At 37.4% G+C, this 16,746-nt stretch overlaps 1 protein-coding gene across 2 annotated transcripts in view; it reads right to left on the reverse strand.

Annotated features, from left to right (window-relative positions):
• Positions 1–1,785: 1,785 nt before the first annotated feature.
• GNAI1 (G protein subunit alpha i1) overlaps positions 1,786–16,746 on the reverse strand; it is a 90,728-nt gene continuing 75,767 nt past the window's right edge. For both annotated transcript variants that reach the window (XM_060107819.1, XM_060107820.1), the window contains exons 8-9: positions 16,115–16,268; positions 1,786–3,864 (exon numbers count right to left, since the gene is read on the reverse strand). In XM_060107819.1, coding sequence (XP_059963802.1) covers positions 3,674–3,864; positions 16,115–16,268 — 345 coding nt within the window. In that variant the 3' untranslated portion in view covers positions 1,786–3,673. The remainder of the gene's footprint in view (positions 3,865–16,114; positions 16,269–16,746) is intronic.

Below are 16,746 nucleotides of genomic sequence, written 5' to 3' on the forward strand. Positions count from 1 at the left end.
CCTTTGGTTTTGGTGTCAAATCTAAAAAATGATCACCAAGACCAATGTGAAGGAGCTTACTGCCTATGTTTTCTTCTAGGAGTTTTATGGTTTCAGGTCTTACATTCAAGCCCCTAATCCATTTTGGGTTTTATTTTTGTGTGTGGTGTAAGATAATGATCCAGTTTCATTCTTTTGCATGTGCCGTCCAGTTCTCCCAACACCATTTGTTGAAGAGACTGTCCTTTCCCCATTGTGTATTCTTGGTTCCTTTGCCATAAATTAATTGACCACATATGCCTGGGTTTATCTTTGGGCTCTCTATTCTGTTTCTCAGATCTATGTATATGTTTTTATGCCAATACAACACTGCTTTACTCTAGTTTTCTAATATAGTTTCAAATTATGGAGAATGATGTGTACAGCTTTGTTCTATCTTATGTGTATTTATTCTAAAAATATTATGATTCAGATAAACTCAGAAGGTGAGAATGGGAATGGTTAAAAGACTACTTAGCCATTTTCTGGAAATAAGGTAGCATTATTTGGAGTTCTCTGATAGGCATGAAGTCAGAAGTCATAGGTTTGAAACCTTGATCTTGCTCGTTCATAAACCTCTCTGAGCCTTTTTTGATGTATCTCACAGTTACTGCTGGCATTCAGTAAGAACATACACATTTTATAGTATGGATTTTTTTTTTGGAAAAGATTGAAACTGAATGAATGAGATAAGCATGAAAGTATTTTTTAGAAGGGTACTGAAATAGATGGAAGGGGATTTTAGAAACCCGAAGAGCTGTAGGAACTTTAGGAATGGGAACCAGGACTATGTGATTGGTTCAGCTGGGATGCTTGCCCAGTGATGGGGACGAGGAGTGGTCCAGGGAGGTGAGAACTGTGATTGGCAGCCCTATCAGAACCATGCAGTTCCCAGGAGGGCAGATTGAAGAACAGATGCCAGTTGATCTAAAAAAGAGACCACAAACAAAAGTGCTAAGAAATAAAAATAACATTAACAGACGTGAATGAACATTTCCCATGTTCCAGGCATTGTTTTAAGCATATTTCAGGTGGTATGTAGTACAATACTTGAAGGAAAGCCCAGGCTACGCACAAAGTATTATTAGAATGTGAGGGAGAGAAAGGGGACGTAGTGAAGTGGACTCAGATGATGAAGAGCCTGGAATGGAAGGCTAAGTTAGATGTCACTTTATTGACAAGTCAGAGCCAATGCACAGAAAATAACACAGCCAGAGTTCTAGATTAGGATAAGTAACCTGGATTAAAGAAGGGAGAAACTGGAAGTGGGGAATGTAATAAGCCATTTTAAGTGGAAGTTAAGCAAAGACCTGAATTCAGTAGGTGGTAGTGGGAATGGAAAAGAGAAAACAAACAAAAAACACATGTGAGGCACTGGGAAAGTAGACTTGTGAGCAAATGGTGACTTACATGGCTGAAAAATTCCCCACTGAGGGATTAAATGAATGACGATGGTGCAATGGCAAAGTCAGAGGGTGAGAACTGGCTGACAGGGAAAATGATGAATTTGGTTTGCACATACTGAACTGGAGCAGGCAGTCACTCCTCAGAAGGGGATATCAAGCAGGCAATTCCAAATGTGGCACCACATCTCATGAGGAAACTTGGGGCAGGGAAAACTCAAGCTTCTGGAGTAGATGAAATTGCAGAAGGACAACACAGAGAAAGAAGAAATGAACACACAATAGACTGATACTTAAATGCTAAAGCAAAACATGTATTAGCCAACAGGTTTGTAAAATTTTAAAAATTCAAATTTATTAGGTTTTATTAGTAACACAATTACACAGACTAAAGTTCAGGAATTCATCAATTATGGTCACCAATATGTGCTTCTTGTGGCATTTTAAACTTATTTCTCATGATTCGGATTGATTTACAGGATAGTTGGACTTCATACATAGCTTCATAATATGAATACAACAGGTCTTCCATCCATAAAATTAATGAAAACATATCTTTCATGAAAGGCACATAAAGAATCTAAACTAACACATCTGAAGAATTTTGTTAAGAAATTTTTGAATTTCTCTACATTACAAAGAAGAAAAACAAATCCCCAAAATGAAACGGTTATACACACACACACACACACACACACACACACACACACACACACACACACACACAACCACAAAGAGACTTCAACAAAATGACAGCACACAACTAAATTTAGAAACTACTTACCCATGAAGTTTACTGAAAGACTAACTTTTTCAAGATGAGTAAAAAAGAGAAGTAGGGTATGGAATGCTGTTCACTTTGCTGAAACGAGGTCATAGAGACACACCATGAATAATTAAAAATGACTATCAAAATTCAGTATCTAGCAGAAATGTAACACTTACTTGAGGATACACACAATCACTGACTTAATTAAATACTGTTACTCATTTTCTAAGTGTAATTGCCCATTTCATTCTCAGAAATAATAGCACAGTTTAAAAAGAAATAATACAAACTCAAGCAAGTGGAGGAAATCTGAATAATCTAAGGGAAAAAATTAATTTTAACATAGCGTAATAATTAAATTTGAAACTAGTTACTTACATATATGAATTTAAAGTTTGCATTTTATCATCAGCAGAATATTCAAAGATCTTTCTTGTTATCTTCTAAACAAGGAGCTATCATGTATAGTAGGTACAAGGGATTTCCCAAAGGAAATACGCAAATGAATGTCTCAAAATTCATTATGCTAACTTATTTTTTACCCACAAAAATGCTCTCACACCCACCTAAACTTAGTTATAAATAAAAATGTAGTTATTTAAAGTGTATAAAAATCTGGCATCACCTTTAAGGCAATGCATGAATACCATCCAAATATTAAAATTCAAAGTGAAAACAAACCAACCGAATAAAAATTAAGAATTTATAATAAGTCTGTAAGTATATCCTCAAAAATCTGAAATTTGTTTTCAAACCAAATCTAATGTAGAATCAGATTAGCATGCATTCTTAAAAGAAAAAGTGAAATGCATACAATGTTTAACTGATCCAAAGGCAGGTATACTCATCCACTTCAAGAACGTTTCAATAAAACACATTAAATTTAAAGAACAAATCATGTTATTAAAACAGTCTGTGCAACGTTTGTACAAATAACATTTTTATGATTACAAGTATACATATAATCAAGACAAGGGCTGCAATGTGTCCTAATATTAATTACTGTACTTAAAAATTTACAGGACATGAACATAAATAAAGCTGTTTAAAACTGGCAAACATAATAGTCTGTCACTCAGTACAAAGTACTTAATATTTCTGTTATTTCCCAAGCCATCACGCTAAAATCATAAGTTGCCACTCTTAATACCTAAAAGTAATGTGGAAAACTAAAGTCATAAATACATGTATACATACATTTGCATATTTACACTTACACAGAAGTCATCAATACACTAGAGTCCAGCTTTAACACTGCCCTTAGTTTCACACTGCAGGACCACCTCTCCCATTTAAGAAAGGACCTTCCATTACTTCCAGGTGAAAAAAAAAAAACCAAAAAAACAAACAAACAATTTTGGTCAGGTCCCAGATGCACTTCCCATATACTACATTCTGTGTTGCTGCAAGACTCTAGTGTAGAGAGATCCAAATATAAGTACTCATTTGGTTTGAAAATGCATTTTACCATTTACTGCAAAACTCAGAAGAGACCACAATCTTTTAGATTATTTTTTATGATGACATCTGTCACAGCATCAAAGACAAACTGCACATTCTTGGTATCTGTGGCGCATGTGAAGTGGGTGTATATTTCCTTCGTGTCCTTCCTTTTATTGAGGTCTTCAAACTGACACTGAATATATGCAGCTGCCTCTTCATATGTGTTCGAGCCTGATATGGGAAAAGGGAAGCAACGTAAGGCGAAGTTAAGATGAGTACACCACTAAGCAACACGGACCTTAAAATACTGAAATCAGTTTCTTATGTGTAAAATATGTGGACTCTGTAATCGTCTTTGCCCTCAAGAATAAGATAAACGATTTCTTCTAAGTGAAAAATACCCAATGTTAATCACCCTGTAATGACTATAAGTTACCCTTGGGAAAAAAAAAAAAGCACGGTATTCCACGTTCCCCATGATCTTTGTTCCTGCCTCAATCCCCAATTGTCAGAGTCCCTTTTCTTCTAACCCCTTATACTCTACATCCGAACACGGAAACACTCAGTTTCCTGATGATGGCAGCACACTATTTCACTTCTAGCCTAGTGGCTGGATCAAGAAATGTTGGCCGATGCTGATCGGTATTTTTTATTCCCCTTCCTATATATACATTAATTAGCATTTCTCAGTTTTTGTATTCAAAAACTGTACAGGGGTCTACACTGTGGTTTATGCCTATGAAAAAAAGTGAATGACACACTTCTGCTTTCAGGTGATTGACTGAAGACTCCTGAGTACAACACTTTGATACTTGGCGGGATCTAAAGATAACCACACATACTCTGTGACCCAAGAGTTCAGTTTTCCGGGTGTGTCCTTGACAGAACTATATACATACGTTCACCAGAAGACATATAAAGACTGTTAACAGCAGAACTTCTACTTTAGGAAACAACCCAAAAGTTCATTAACTGTAGACTGGCTAATAAATCTTGGTATATATTCATACAATGAGCTGCCATAGAGAAATGAGAATAAAAGGACTACTGCTACACACAATACTATAGATGAGCTTCACAAACATACTGTTGAACAAATGAAGGCAGACACAAAACAGTATATGCTGTAAACAACTGATGTTTAGAAAACAAGTTTGGAAACAATCAAAATTCATCGATGAAGACAGAAGTCATAATAGTGGTTACTTTGTGTGAGTAGGTGGGTGCATGGAAGTTGATCAGTTAAGACTGGGAGGGGCATGACAAGGTTTCTGGGGACCTGGAAATGTTCTATTTCTTGACCTGAATGGTGCATATATCAGTGTTTTCACGTTTTAAAATTCAGTGTTTCACATTTGTGCTAAGTATGTATCTATATAGTTTATATATGTATACATATGATACATATACATATGATACATAGTTTATATATGTATACATATGATACATATGATACCTAAAATGTTCCTTTGAAAAAGAACTGTTGATTCTGTCTCTTGCAGTAATAACACAAAATTATATGCCTGGACTTCAAGGTCCTCTGTTACCCCGCCTGCTTGGTAAAGCCATTCTAAGACCCTCTGTTCCACATGTGAGGCTCACTCCATGTCAGGAGGAAACCTGTATTCATTCAAAGGACCACCTGTGTTACTGCAGTGCTTCCCCTCCCCTGTGCTTCGCCAGCTGTGTTCATAGCTTGGCTACTCTAAGTAATGCTGCAATGAACAGAGAGGTGCATGTATCTTTTCCAGAAAGTGTTTTCATTTTCTTCAAATAAATACCCAGAAGTGGAATTGCTGAATCATATGGTAGTTCTATTTTTTAATTTATTGAGGAATCTCCATATTGTTTTCCATAATGGCTGCACCAATTTACATTCCCAGCAATAGGGTACAAGGGTTCCCGTTTTTCTACGTCTTTACCAACGTTTGGCATTTCTTTTCTTTAGGATACTGGCCACTCTAATGGGTGTGAGGTGATAGCTCATTGTGGTTTTGATTTGCATTTCCCTGATTGGTAGTGATGTTGAGTACCTTTTCACGGACATGTTGGCCACTGGTATGTCTTCTTTGGAAACATATCTATTCAGATCCTCTGCCCATTTTAATAGTGAAATTGTGTTTTTGTTACTGACTTGTATGAGTTCTTTATACAGCTGGCCCTCTGTATCTGTGGGTTTATAACCTGCAAATATGGAGGACCAACTGTATTATGCCATTTTATGTAAGGGACTTGAGCAGCCATAGATTTTGGTATCTATGGCAGGTCCTGAAACCAATCTCCCCAGGATACTGAGGAATGACTGTACATTTTGGATATTAACCCCTTATCAGCTAAATGTTTTGCAAATATTTTCTCCCATTCCTTAGGCTGCATTTTTATTTTGTTGATGGTTTCCTTTGCTGTGCAGAAGCTTTTTAGTTTGATGATATCACCCAACTTGCTTCTTTTTGCTTTTGTTGCCTTCGCTTTTGGTGTCAAACTTAAAAAAAAAAATCACAACTATCAAGCTTACTGCCTGTGTCGTCTTCTAGGAGTTTTATGGTTTCAGGTCTTACGTTCAAGGGTTTGAGGTCTCACGTTCGAGTCTTTAATCTGTTTGGGTTTATTTTTGTGTATGGTGGAGAAAGCAGTCCAGTTTCATTCTTTAGCATGTGGCTGTCCAGTGTTCCTAACACCGTTTACTGAAGAGACTTCTTTCCCCGTTGTATATTCTTGGGTCATCTGTCATAAATTACTTGACCATGTATACATGGGTTTACTTCTGGGCTCTCTATTCTGCTTCTCAGATCTATGTGTCTGTTTTTTATGCCAATACCACTGTTTTCATTACTGTAGCTGTGTAATATAGTTGGAAATCAGGGTGCATAGTGCCTCCAGCTTTGTTCTTCTTTCTCAAGATCGCTTTAGCTTTTGGAGTCTTTTGTGATTCAGAATTTTAGGACTACTCTCTTTCTGTGAAAAATGCCATTAGAACTTTGAAAGGGATTGCACTGACTCTGTTAGACAACTTTAGGTAGTACGGACCTTTTTAACAATACTTATATTCCTCCAATCCATGGGCATGGAATATCTTTCCATTTATGTGTATCTTCAATTTCTTTCAATCTATGTTTTAGTTTTCAGTGTACAGGCCTTTCCTCTCCTTGGTTAAATTTATTCCTAGAAATTTTGTTCTTTTAATGCAACTGTAAATCTGACTGTTTCAGTTTTTCTTATAGTTCATTACTAGTGTTACAGATTTTTGTATACTGATTTTGTATCCTGCAACTTTACTAAATTCACTGATTATGCGTATTTTGTGAATCTGAGATTTTCTATGTATAATACCATGTCTTGTGCAAATAGTGACAGTTTTACTTCTTGCTTTCTGATTTGGATGCATTTTCTTTTTCTTGCTTAAACTGCAGTGGCAGGACTTGTAAATACTATGTTGAATGAAAGTGGTGAGACTGGGAAACCTTGTCTTATTCCCTATCTATCTTAGAGGAAAAGCTTTCAACTTTTTACTGTTGAGTATGATATCAGCTATAGGCCTTTAATATATTGAGGTACATTCCCTCTGTACCCATTTTGTTGAGTTTTTATCCTACATGGATGTTGAATTTTGTCAAATGCTTTTTTTTTTTGGCATTTGTTGAGATGATCATCTGATTTTTATCCTTCATTTTGTTTTGCAGACAGTGAACTATATGCTTGCATCCTCGGAATAAATCTCACATAGTTGTGGTGTAATGATCCTTTTAATGTATTGCTGAATTCAGTTTGCTAATATTTTGTTGAAGATTTTTGCATTTATGTTTATCAGGGATATTGGCCTGTAATTTTCTTTTCTTGTGGCATACTTGCCTGGTTTTGGTAACAGGGTAATGGTGGCCTGGTAAAATGAGTTATGGAAAAGGAGAGAATGCTTCCAATTTTGGAAGAGTTTAAGGAGGACCGCTAACAATTAATTCCTCTGTGTTTGGTAGAATTCACCAGTAAAGCCATCTGGTTATGAACTTTGTTTATTGGGAGGTTTTTGATTACTGATTCAATCTCCTTACTAACATAGGCTGTTCAGATTTTCTATTTCTTCATGATTCAAACTTGGTAGCTTGTATGTTTCTATGAATTTTTCCATTTTCTCTAAGTTGTCAAAATAAGTTTAAATTTTATCTCTTAAGTTGCTAGCAGACAACCATATACTCTACAAATCAAATTTTAAGTTATTAAATCATAATAAGGTTGGTACTCTGAAATTCTAAAGCAATAAACGTCTTCTTGACTCACAGAAGCTAATACAACCTCTAAATTAAAAACATGTTTTGAGCAAACAGCTTGCCCTGAGTGCATGGCTCAATCTGCTGTATCTATTCTGGGTAGCTAGTTAGATTATTGAATCCCTAGAACTACAAGACACATTCCTCAACTTGGTTAGGGGGAAGGTGACAGATATTTTCTAACGTGATAGAACTGTCTTGAATAAAGGTTAAGTACAGACGATAATCTGGTTCAATACTGGAGAACTGGGTGCCTAGTGATATAATTCAAAGGGAGATAAAGGAGATTTGAATAAAAAAAAAATAACGTGAATTCAGTTGGAGTCTCAAGTGCTAAAAAACATGGATAGATTCAACAAGCAATTGGAAATGCAAGCCTGAATCTCAGCAGAGAAATTAGAGTTGACAACTGAATTTATCATGCTGAGAATAAAAATGACTCTGAAAGAATGGAGTGCTAGAGGATTATAAGACTGCAGATGGAATCTGGTGAAATGCCAAAATGTAAATAGATAAGAAGAGGAGAAGACAGGAGCAGAGAGATGTAGGGGATAAACCAAGTGAGTAGTTTGGAGGCTACAATGGGTTCTCCTATAGCAAACATAGCCACAGGGATTAAGAGTTGAGGGTGTGACAAGAGGTGACAGCAACAATACTTAGCGTGTGCAATGAAGTTTTTAATTATAGTCTGAACACTGGGACTATGAAAGAATTATGTAATACTCTCCTTGCTCAAAAAGCCTGAGATCAGTGATTCTTATTAACTTGATAACATACGAGAAACATTTTGAACACAATGCATACCTGGGAAAAAAAGAGCTAACAACCATCTTCTTGGCTGCTCTAAAAATCCCTGTAAGTATGTAATATTTGAGGATTCATTTGGGTCCTCTGGTAATGTTAGCACAAAAGGGGTACTTCACAATAGAAAATGACAAAGATGAACTGAAAGACAGAGGAAAGTAAAGGCCAAACAGAGCCACCTTGATTCTGGGTAACTTCAATCTTGGAATTAGAACTATAAATAATTTTATTCCTAACGAAGCACTAAGAATGTTTCTGAATAAGGTGACTTAGGACACTGACTTTCAAAAAGAAAACAAAACTTTTAAAATAAGTTAATTCTGTGCAATTATTTCAAAGTATAACTTTGTGATGCATAAAAAGGGCTGTAGTAATGAGGATCATACTGATTGGAGACCCTCCTGCTTTGCCTCCATTGAAAATATATAATTAAATGTATTCTGGTTGTTAATGTCCTGGATGCAGGAGTGCAACAGACTTGGGTCTGGATTTGGACTCTATTGCTTCATTAAATCACAGTGCTCTCACCTACATAAGTGGGATGTAAAAGCACTGATATCATATGGTTGTTTTAACACTGGCTGCAAAAAGGCAGTGAATACTCACTGTACAACTGACTGAATACAAAATTGACAAATTTCGTTTAGAATGAAACAAATTCTTGAGACTTGGGCAGCAGTGGGGGAAGCCGGATTCCATGACAGCAACAGCAGGGATCATGGCAAGAATCACGGCTTGAAGGCTGCCCCGGGTGGTCTCATTTTCCTGCAGCTTGTAGGCCCTCAGGCTTAGTGGAGCTGTTAACAGAGGCAGCGGTCACCCAGAGCAGCAAGAGTAGCACCAGCAAGCACTACACTCAGCATCGCAGCAGCAAGATGCCATATGTCTCCGTGTGGCTGACAGGAACTTGGTGCCTGGGCCTGGAGTCAGGCCTGAGCTGCTGAGGTGGGAGAGCCGAGTTCAGGACATTGGACCACAGAGACATCCTGGCCCAATGTAATACATCAATCAGCGAGAGGTCTCTCAGAGATCTCCATCTCAACGCTAAGACCCACCTCCACCCAACAGCCAGCAAGCCAGAGATCTCCATCTCAACTCCACCCAACGGCCAGCAAGTTCCAGCACTGGATGACCTATGCCAATCAACTAGCAAGACAGGAACACAACCCCACCTGTTAGCAGACAGGCTGCCTGAAATCTACTAAGTTCACAGATACCCCAAAACACACCACCGTACACTGCCCCTCCCACCAGAACACAGGCACTAGTCCCCTCCACCAGGAAGCCTACACAACCCACTGAACCAACCTTACCCAGTGGGGGGCAAACACCAAAAACAATGGGAACTATGAACCTGCAGCCTGCGAAAAGGAGACCCCAAACACAGTAAGATAAGCAAAATGAGAAGACAGAGAAACAGCAGATGAAGCAGCAAGGTAAAAACCCACCAGACCAAACAAATGAATTCAGAGTAATGATAGTAAAGATGATCCAAAATCTTGGAAGTAGAATGGAGAAAATACAAGAAACATTTAACAAGGATCTAGAGGAACTAAAGAGCAAATGAACAGTGATGAACAACACAATTACTGAAATTAAAAATACTCCAGAAGGAATCAATAGCAGAATAATTGAGGCAGAAGAACAGATAAGTGACCTGGAAGATAACATAGTGGAAGTAACTACTGCAGAGCAGAATAAATAAGAATGAAGAGAATTGAGGACAGTCTCAGAGACCTCTGGGACAACATTAAATGCACCAACATTCGAATTACAGGGGTCCCAGAAGAAGAGAAAAAGAAAGGGTCTGAGAAAATATTTGAAGAGATGGTATTCGAAAACTTCCCTAACATGGGAAAGGAAATAGTCAATCAAGTCCAGGAAGCACAGAGAGTCCATACAGGATAAATCCAAGTAGAAACATGCCAAGACACATACTAATCAAACTATAAAAAATTAAATACAAAGTAAGAATATTGAAAGCAGCAAGGGAAAAGCAACAAATAACATACAAAGGAATCCCCATAAGGTTAACAGCTGATCTTTCAGCAGAAACTCTGCAAGCCAGAAGGGAGTGTCAAGACATATTTAAAGTGATGAAAGGGAAAAGCCTACAACCAAGATTACTCTAGCCAGCAAGGATCTCATTCAGATTCAATAGAGAAATTAAAACCTTTAAAGACAAGCAAAAGCTAAGAGAATTCAGCACAACCAAATCAGCTTTAAAACAAATGCTAAAGTAACTTCTCTAGGCAGGAAACAGAAGAGAAGGAAAACATGTACAATAACAAACCCAAAACAAATAAGAAAATGCTAATAGGAACATACATATCGATAATTACCTTAAATGTAAGCAGATTAAATGCTCCAACCAAAAGGCATAGACTGGCTGGATACAAAAACAAGACCCGTATATATGTTGTCTACAAGAGACCACTTCAGACCTAGGGATACATACAGACTGAAAGTGAGGGGATGGAAAAAGATATTCCACACAAATGGAAATCAAAAGAAAGCTGGAGTAGCAATTCTCATATCAGACAAAAAAGACTATAAAACAAAGACTATTACAAGAGACAAAGAAGGACACTACATAATGGTCAAGGGATCAATCCAAGAAGATACAACAATGGTAAATATTTATGCACCCAACACAGGAGCACCTCAATACATAAGGCAAATGCTAACAGCTATAAAAGGGGAACTCGACAGTAACACAATCATAGTAGGGGACTTCAACACCCCACTTTCACCAATGGCCAGATCATCCAAAATGAAAATAAATAAGGAAACAAGCTTTAAATGACACATTAAACAAGATGGACTTAATTGATATTTCTAGGACATTCCATCCAAAAACAGAATACATTTTCTTCTCAAGTGCTCATAGAACATTCTCCAGGATAGATCATACCCTGGGTCACAAATCAAGCCTTGGTAAATTTAAGAAAATTGAAATCGTATCAAGTATCTTTTCCAACCACAATGCTATGAGACTAGATATCAATTACAGGAAAAAATAGGTAAAAAATACAAATACGTGGAGGCTAAACAGTACACTACTAAATAACCAAGAGATCACTGAAATCAAAAAACACCTAGAGGGCTTCCCTGGTGGCGCAGTGGTTGAGAGTCCGCCTGCTGGTGTAGGGGATACGGGTTCGTGCCCCCGTCCGGCAGAATCCCACATGCCGTGGAGCGGCTGGGGCCGTGAGCTGTGGCCGCTGAGCCTGCGCGTCCGGAGCCTGTGCTCCGCAACAGGAGAGGCCACAGCAGTGAGAAGCCCGAGTACCGCAAAACAAACAAACACCTAGAAACAAATGGCAATGAGAACATGACGACCCAAAACCTATGGGATGTAGCAAAAGCAGTTCTAAGAGACAAGTTTATAGCAATACAACCCTACCGCAAGAAACAATAAACATCTCAAATAAACAACCTAACCTTATACCTAAAGCAACTAGAGAAAGAAGAACCAAAAAACCCCAAAGTTAGCAGAAGGAAAGAAATCATAAAGATCAGATTTAAATGAAAAAGAAATGAAACAGAAAGATCAATAAAACTAAAAGCTGGTTCTTTGAGAAGATAAACAAAATTGATAAACCATTAGCCAGACTCATCAAGAAAAAAAGGGAGAAGACTCAAATCAATAGAATTAGAAATGAAAAAGGCGAAGTAACAACTGACACTGCAGAAATACAAAAGATCATGAGAGATTACTACAAGCAACTCTATGCCAATAAAATGGACAACCTGGAAGAAATGGACAAATTCTTAGAAATGCACAACCTGCCAAGACTGAATCAGGAAGAAATAGAAAATATGAACAGACCAATCACAAGCACTGAAATTGAAATTGTGATAAAAAATCTTCCAACAAACAAAAGCCCAGGACCAGATGGCTTCACAGGCAAATTCTATCAAACATTTAGAGAAGAGCTAACACCTATCCTTCTCAAACTCTTCCAAAATATAGCAGAGGGAGGAACACTCCCAAACTCATTCTACGAGGCCACCATCACCCTGATAACAAAACCAGGCAAAGATGTTATGAAAAAGAAAACTACAGGCCAATATCACTGATGAACATAGATGCAAAAGTCCTCAACAAAATACTAGCAAACAGAATCCAGAAGCATATTAAAAGGATCATACACCATGATCAAGTGGGATTTATCCCAGGGATGCAAGGATTCTTCAATATACACAAGTCAATCAATGTGATACACCATATTAACAAATTGAAGGAGAAAAACCATATGATAATCTCAATAGATGCAGAGAAAGCTTTCGACAAAATTCAACACCCATTTATGATAAAAACCCTGCAGAAAGTAGGCATAGAGGGAACTTTCCTCAACATAATAAAGGCCATATATGACAAACCCACAGCCAGCATCGTCCTCAATGGTGAAAAACTGAAACCATTTCCACTAAGATCAGGAACAAGACAAGGCTGCCCACTCTCACCACTCTTATTCAACATAGTTTTGGAAGTTTTTGCCACAGCAATCAGAGAAGAAAAGGAAATAAAAGGAATCCAAATCGGGAAAGAAGAAGTAAAGCTGTCACTGTTTGCAGATGACATGATACTATACACAGAGAATCCTAAAGATGCTACCAGAAAACTACTAGAGCTAATCAATGAATTTGGTAAAGTAGCAGGATACAAAATTAATGCACAGAAATCTCTTGCATGCCTATACACTAATGATGAAAAATCTGAAAGTGAAATTAAGGAAACACTCCCATTTACCACTGCAACAAAAAGAATAAAATACCTAGGAATAAATCTACCTAAGGAGAAAAAAGACCTGTATGCAGAAAATTATAAGACACTGATGAAAGAAATTAAAGATGATACAAACAGACAGAGAGATATGAGAGATATACCATGTTCTTGGATTGGAAGAATCAACACTGTGAAAATGACTACACTACCCAAAGCAATCTACAGATTCAGTGCAATCCCTATCAAACTACCAATCGCATTATTCACAGAAGTAGAACAAAAAATTGCACAATTTGTATGGAAACACAAAAGATCCCAAAAAAACCCTTACCTAAATGTAAGGCTAGACACTATAAAACTCTTAGAGGAAAGCACAGACAGAACCCTCTATGACATAAATCACAGCAAGATCCTTTTTGACCCACCTCCTAGAGGAATGGAAATAAAAACAAAAATAAACAAATGGGACCTAATGAAACTTCAAAGCTTTTGCACAGCAAAGGAAACCATAAACAAGATGAAAAGACAACCCTCAGAATGGGAGAAAATATTTGCAAACGAAGCAACTGGCAAAGGATTAATCTCCAAAATATACAAGCAGCTCAATATCAAAAAAACAAACAATCCAATCCAAAAATGGGCAGAAGACCTAAATAGACATTTCTCCAAAGAAGATATACAGATTGCCAACAAACACATGAAAGGATGCTCAACATCACTAATCATTAGAGAAACGCAAATCAAAACTACAGTGAGGTATCACCTCACCCCAGTCAGAATGGCCATCATCAAAAAATCTACAAACAATAAATGCTGGAGAGGGTGTGAAGAAAAGGGAACCCTTTTGCACTGTTGGTGGGAATGTAAGTTGGTGCAGCCACTATGGAGAACAGTATGGAGGTTCCTTAAAAAACTAAAAATAGGACTACCATACGACCCAGCAATCCCACTACTGGGCACATACCCTAAGAAAACCATAATTCAAAAAGAATCATGTACCACAATGTTCACTGTGGCTCTACTTACAATAACCAACACATGGAAGCAACCTAAGTGTCCATCGACAGATGAATGGATAAAGAAGATGTGGTACATATATACAATGGAATATTACTCAGCCATAAAAAGAAATGGAAGTGAGTTATCTGTAATGAGGTGGATGGACCTAGAGTCTGTCATACAGAGTGAAGTAAGTCAGAAAGTGAAATACAAATATTGTATGCTAACACATATATATGGAATCTAAAAAACAAAACAAAACAAAAGTGGTTTTGAAGAACCTGGGGACAGGACAGGAATAAAGATGCAGATGTAGAGAATGGACTAGAGGACACAGGGAGGGGGAGGGGTAAGCTGGGACGAAGTGAGAGAGTGGCATGGACATATACACACTACCAAATGTAAAACAGATAGCTAGTGGGAAGCAGCTGCATAGCATAGGGAGATCAGCTTGGTGCTTTGTGTCCACCTAGTGGGGTGGGATAGGGAGGGTGGGAGGGAGACGCAAGAGGGAGGGGATATGGGGATATATGTATACATATAACTGATTCACTTTGTTATACAGCAGCAACTAACACAACATTGTAAAGCAATTATACTCCAATAAGGATGTTAAAAAAATAATGCAATAAATGTAATATTTCACTTTCACATTTTTCAACCAAAAAAAATTCTTGAGACCTTTTTTTTTTAACAGTGAGGATGGAGTGAGGGTAACTTGTATCAATTAGCTAAATTAACCAAGCTTCATAATGTTTAGATTTAGAGATCAGATAAACTATTGGTAGTCAAACTTTTTTTTTAGGCATCGAACTTTCTTCATTAAAATAAAATAAAGCCTTATTCAGAAACCCAATATGCAAAACAGATGAAAGCTAAATTACTCTGCCTTAGGGAGGGAGAAGTTGAGTGTGGATGGGGTCAGGGGGTGGGGGGTGAGTATCACTGTTCCTTGCACCCACTTTCAATAGCAGCCAGGGAAGTGTTCCAAGGAACTAAACTTAACCAATGTTTTAGCCCAACTTCTGATTTCACAGATGGGGTAGTGAGACCCCATTAACTGCTTTGTTGAAGATCAAAGAGATAATTATGGAAAAGCCAGGACTGCATCTCAGGTCTCCTTTTCTCGCTGCAGACCATTTTACACAGTAGTAAAATTAAAGTACCACTAACAGTCTCATTACCAAAGCCTGGATTTCTTGTGAAACCTTCCCTGACTCCCCTGAGGAGTTAGCTAACTCACGGACTCCTTTCTAATTTTTTCCCCCTTCCAATTACTATCCATATTCCTTTGTACTCGCGTGCTGCACTGTTGTTTAGGAGTACCTCTGTCTTTGACATTAAGTCAGTGACCAGACACACATTTTATTTATTGTGCATCACACAATACCTGACATAAGATCTGTTAACTGGATGAACCAATCAATATAGTAAGTTTACGAAGACTTGGAGTCATCATAGAAAATTATCTAACAGCTTTTCCCTAAAATGAATGTTATTTTCAATCACCTCACCCACAACTCAAGGAACTACTTGTGCTTGAATGCAGTTTGATAAATAATTTCTCTTAAAGGTTAAGAATTACTAAGCCAAAAGATTCAAATCAACAACTGAAACCTTGCCTTAGGGGAACGTTCACTTAGAAATATACGAGCTGACAAGTTATCTACAGACAGTAAAATACCTGCATATTCTGGATAGCATATAGTGAGAGGGCTCTTTTTGATTTTTTCTTCGAAGAGATCCTTCTTGTTTAGAAAAAGTATAATAGATGTATCTGTAAACCATTTGTTGTTACATATGCTGTCGAACAACTTCATGCTTTCATGCATTCGGTTCTGTAATAGAATACAGCCAGTTTGTCATAATGGCAAGGATTTTGAGAAATATTACTTTTAAAAAATGAGCATGGAAAAAAAAAGTATGGTAATACGATAGAACTTAGCTGAAAAATAGGTAGCGTCCCACAAAAACATATGTTTGCCATTTAAGAACAAGCACACACTTTGATTTTAGGCAAGATGAGTGTCTACATCACTCATCACTTTTTTGCATTCAACCAGTACTTGCTGAGTGCCGGCAGCGTGTCACTGTGCCGCAGGACCCTGCGATCTAGAAATGCGAAGTGCAAACGTTTCAAAGGAGACCTCATTATTACAGAGTGAATTGAAGTTTCCATTAAAAGATAGGTAGAGGTTTTTAAAGATTAATAAATTAAACTGAAAAAGCTGAAACACAATTAGCCCAATACCCTAAATATAATGGTATATTAGGGAAGGAAACCTCCAATTCCTGTTTCCTGCCCTTCCAGTATTT

The sequence above is a fragment of the Mesoplodon densirostris genome, chromosome 9 (genome assembly GCF_025265405.1).
Source record: "Mesoplodon densirostris isolate mMesDen1 chromosome 9, mMesDen1 primary haplotype, whole genome shotgun sequence".
Taxonomy (NCBI): Eukaryota; Metazoa; Chordata; class Mammalia; order Artiodactyla; family Ziphiidae; genus Mesoplodon; species Mesoplodon densirostris.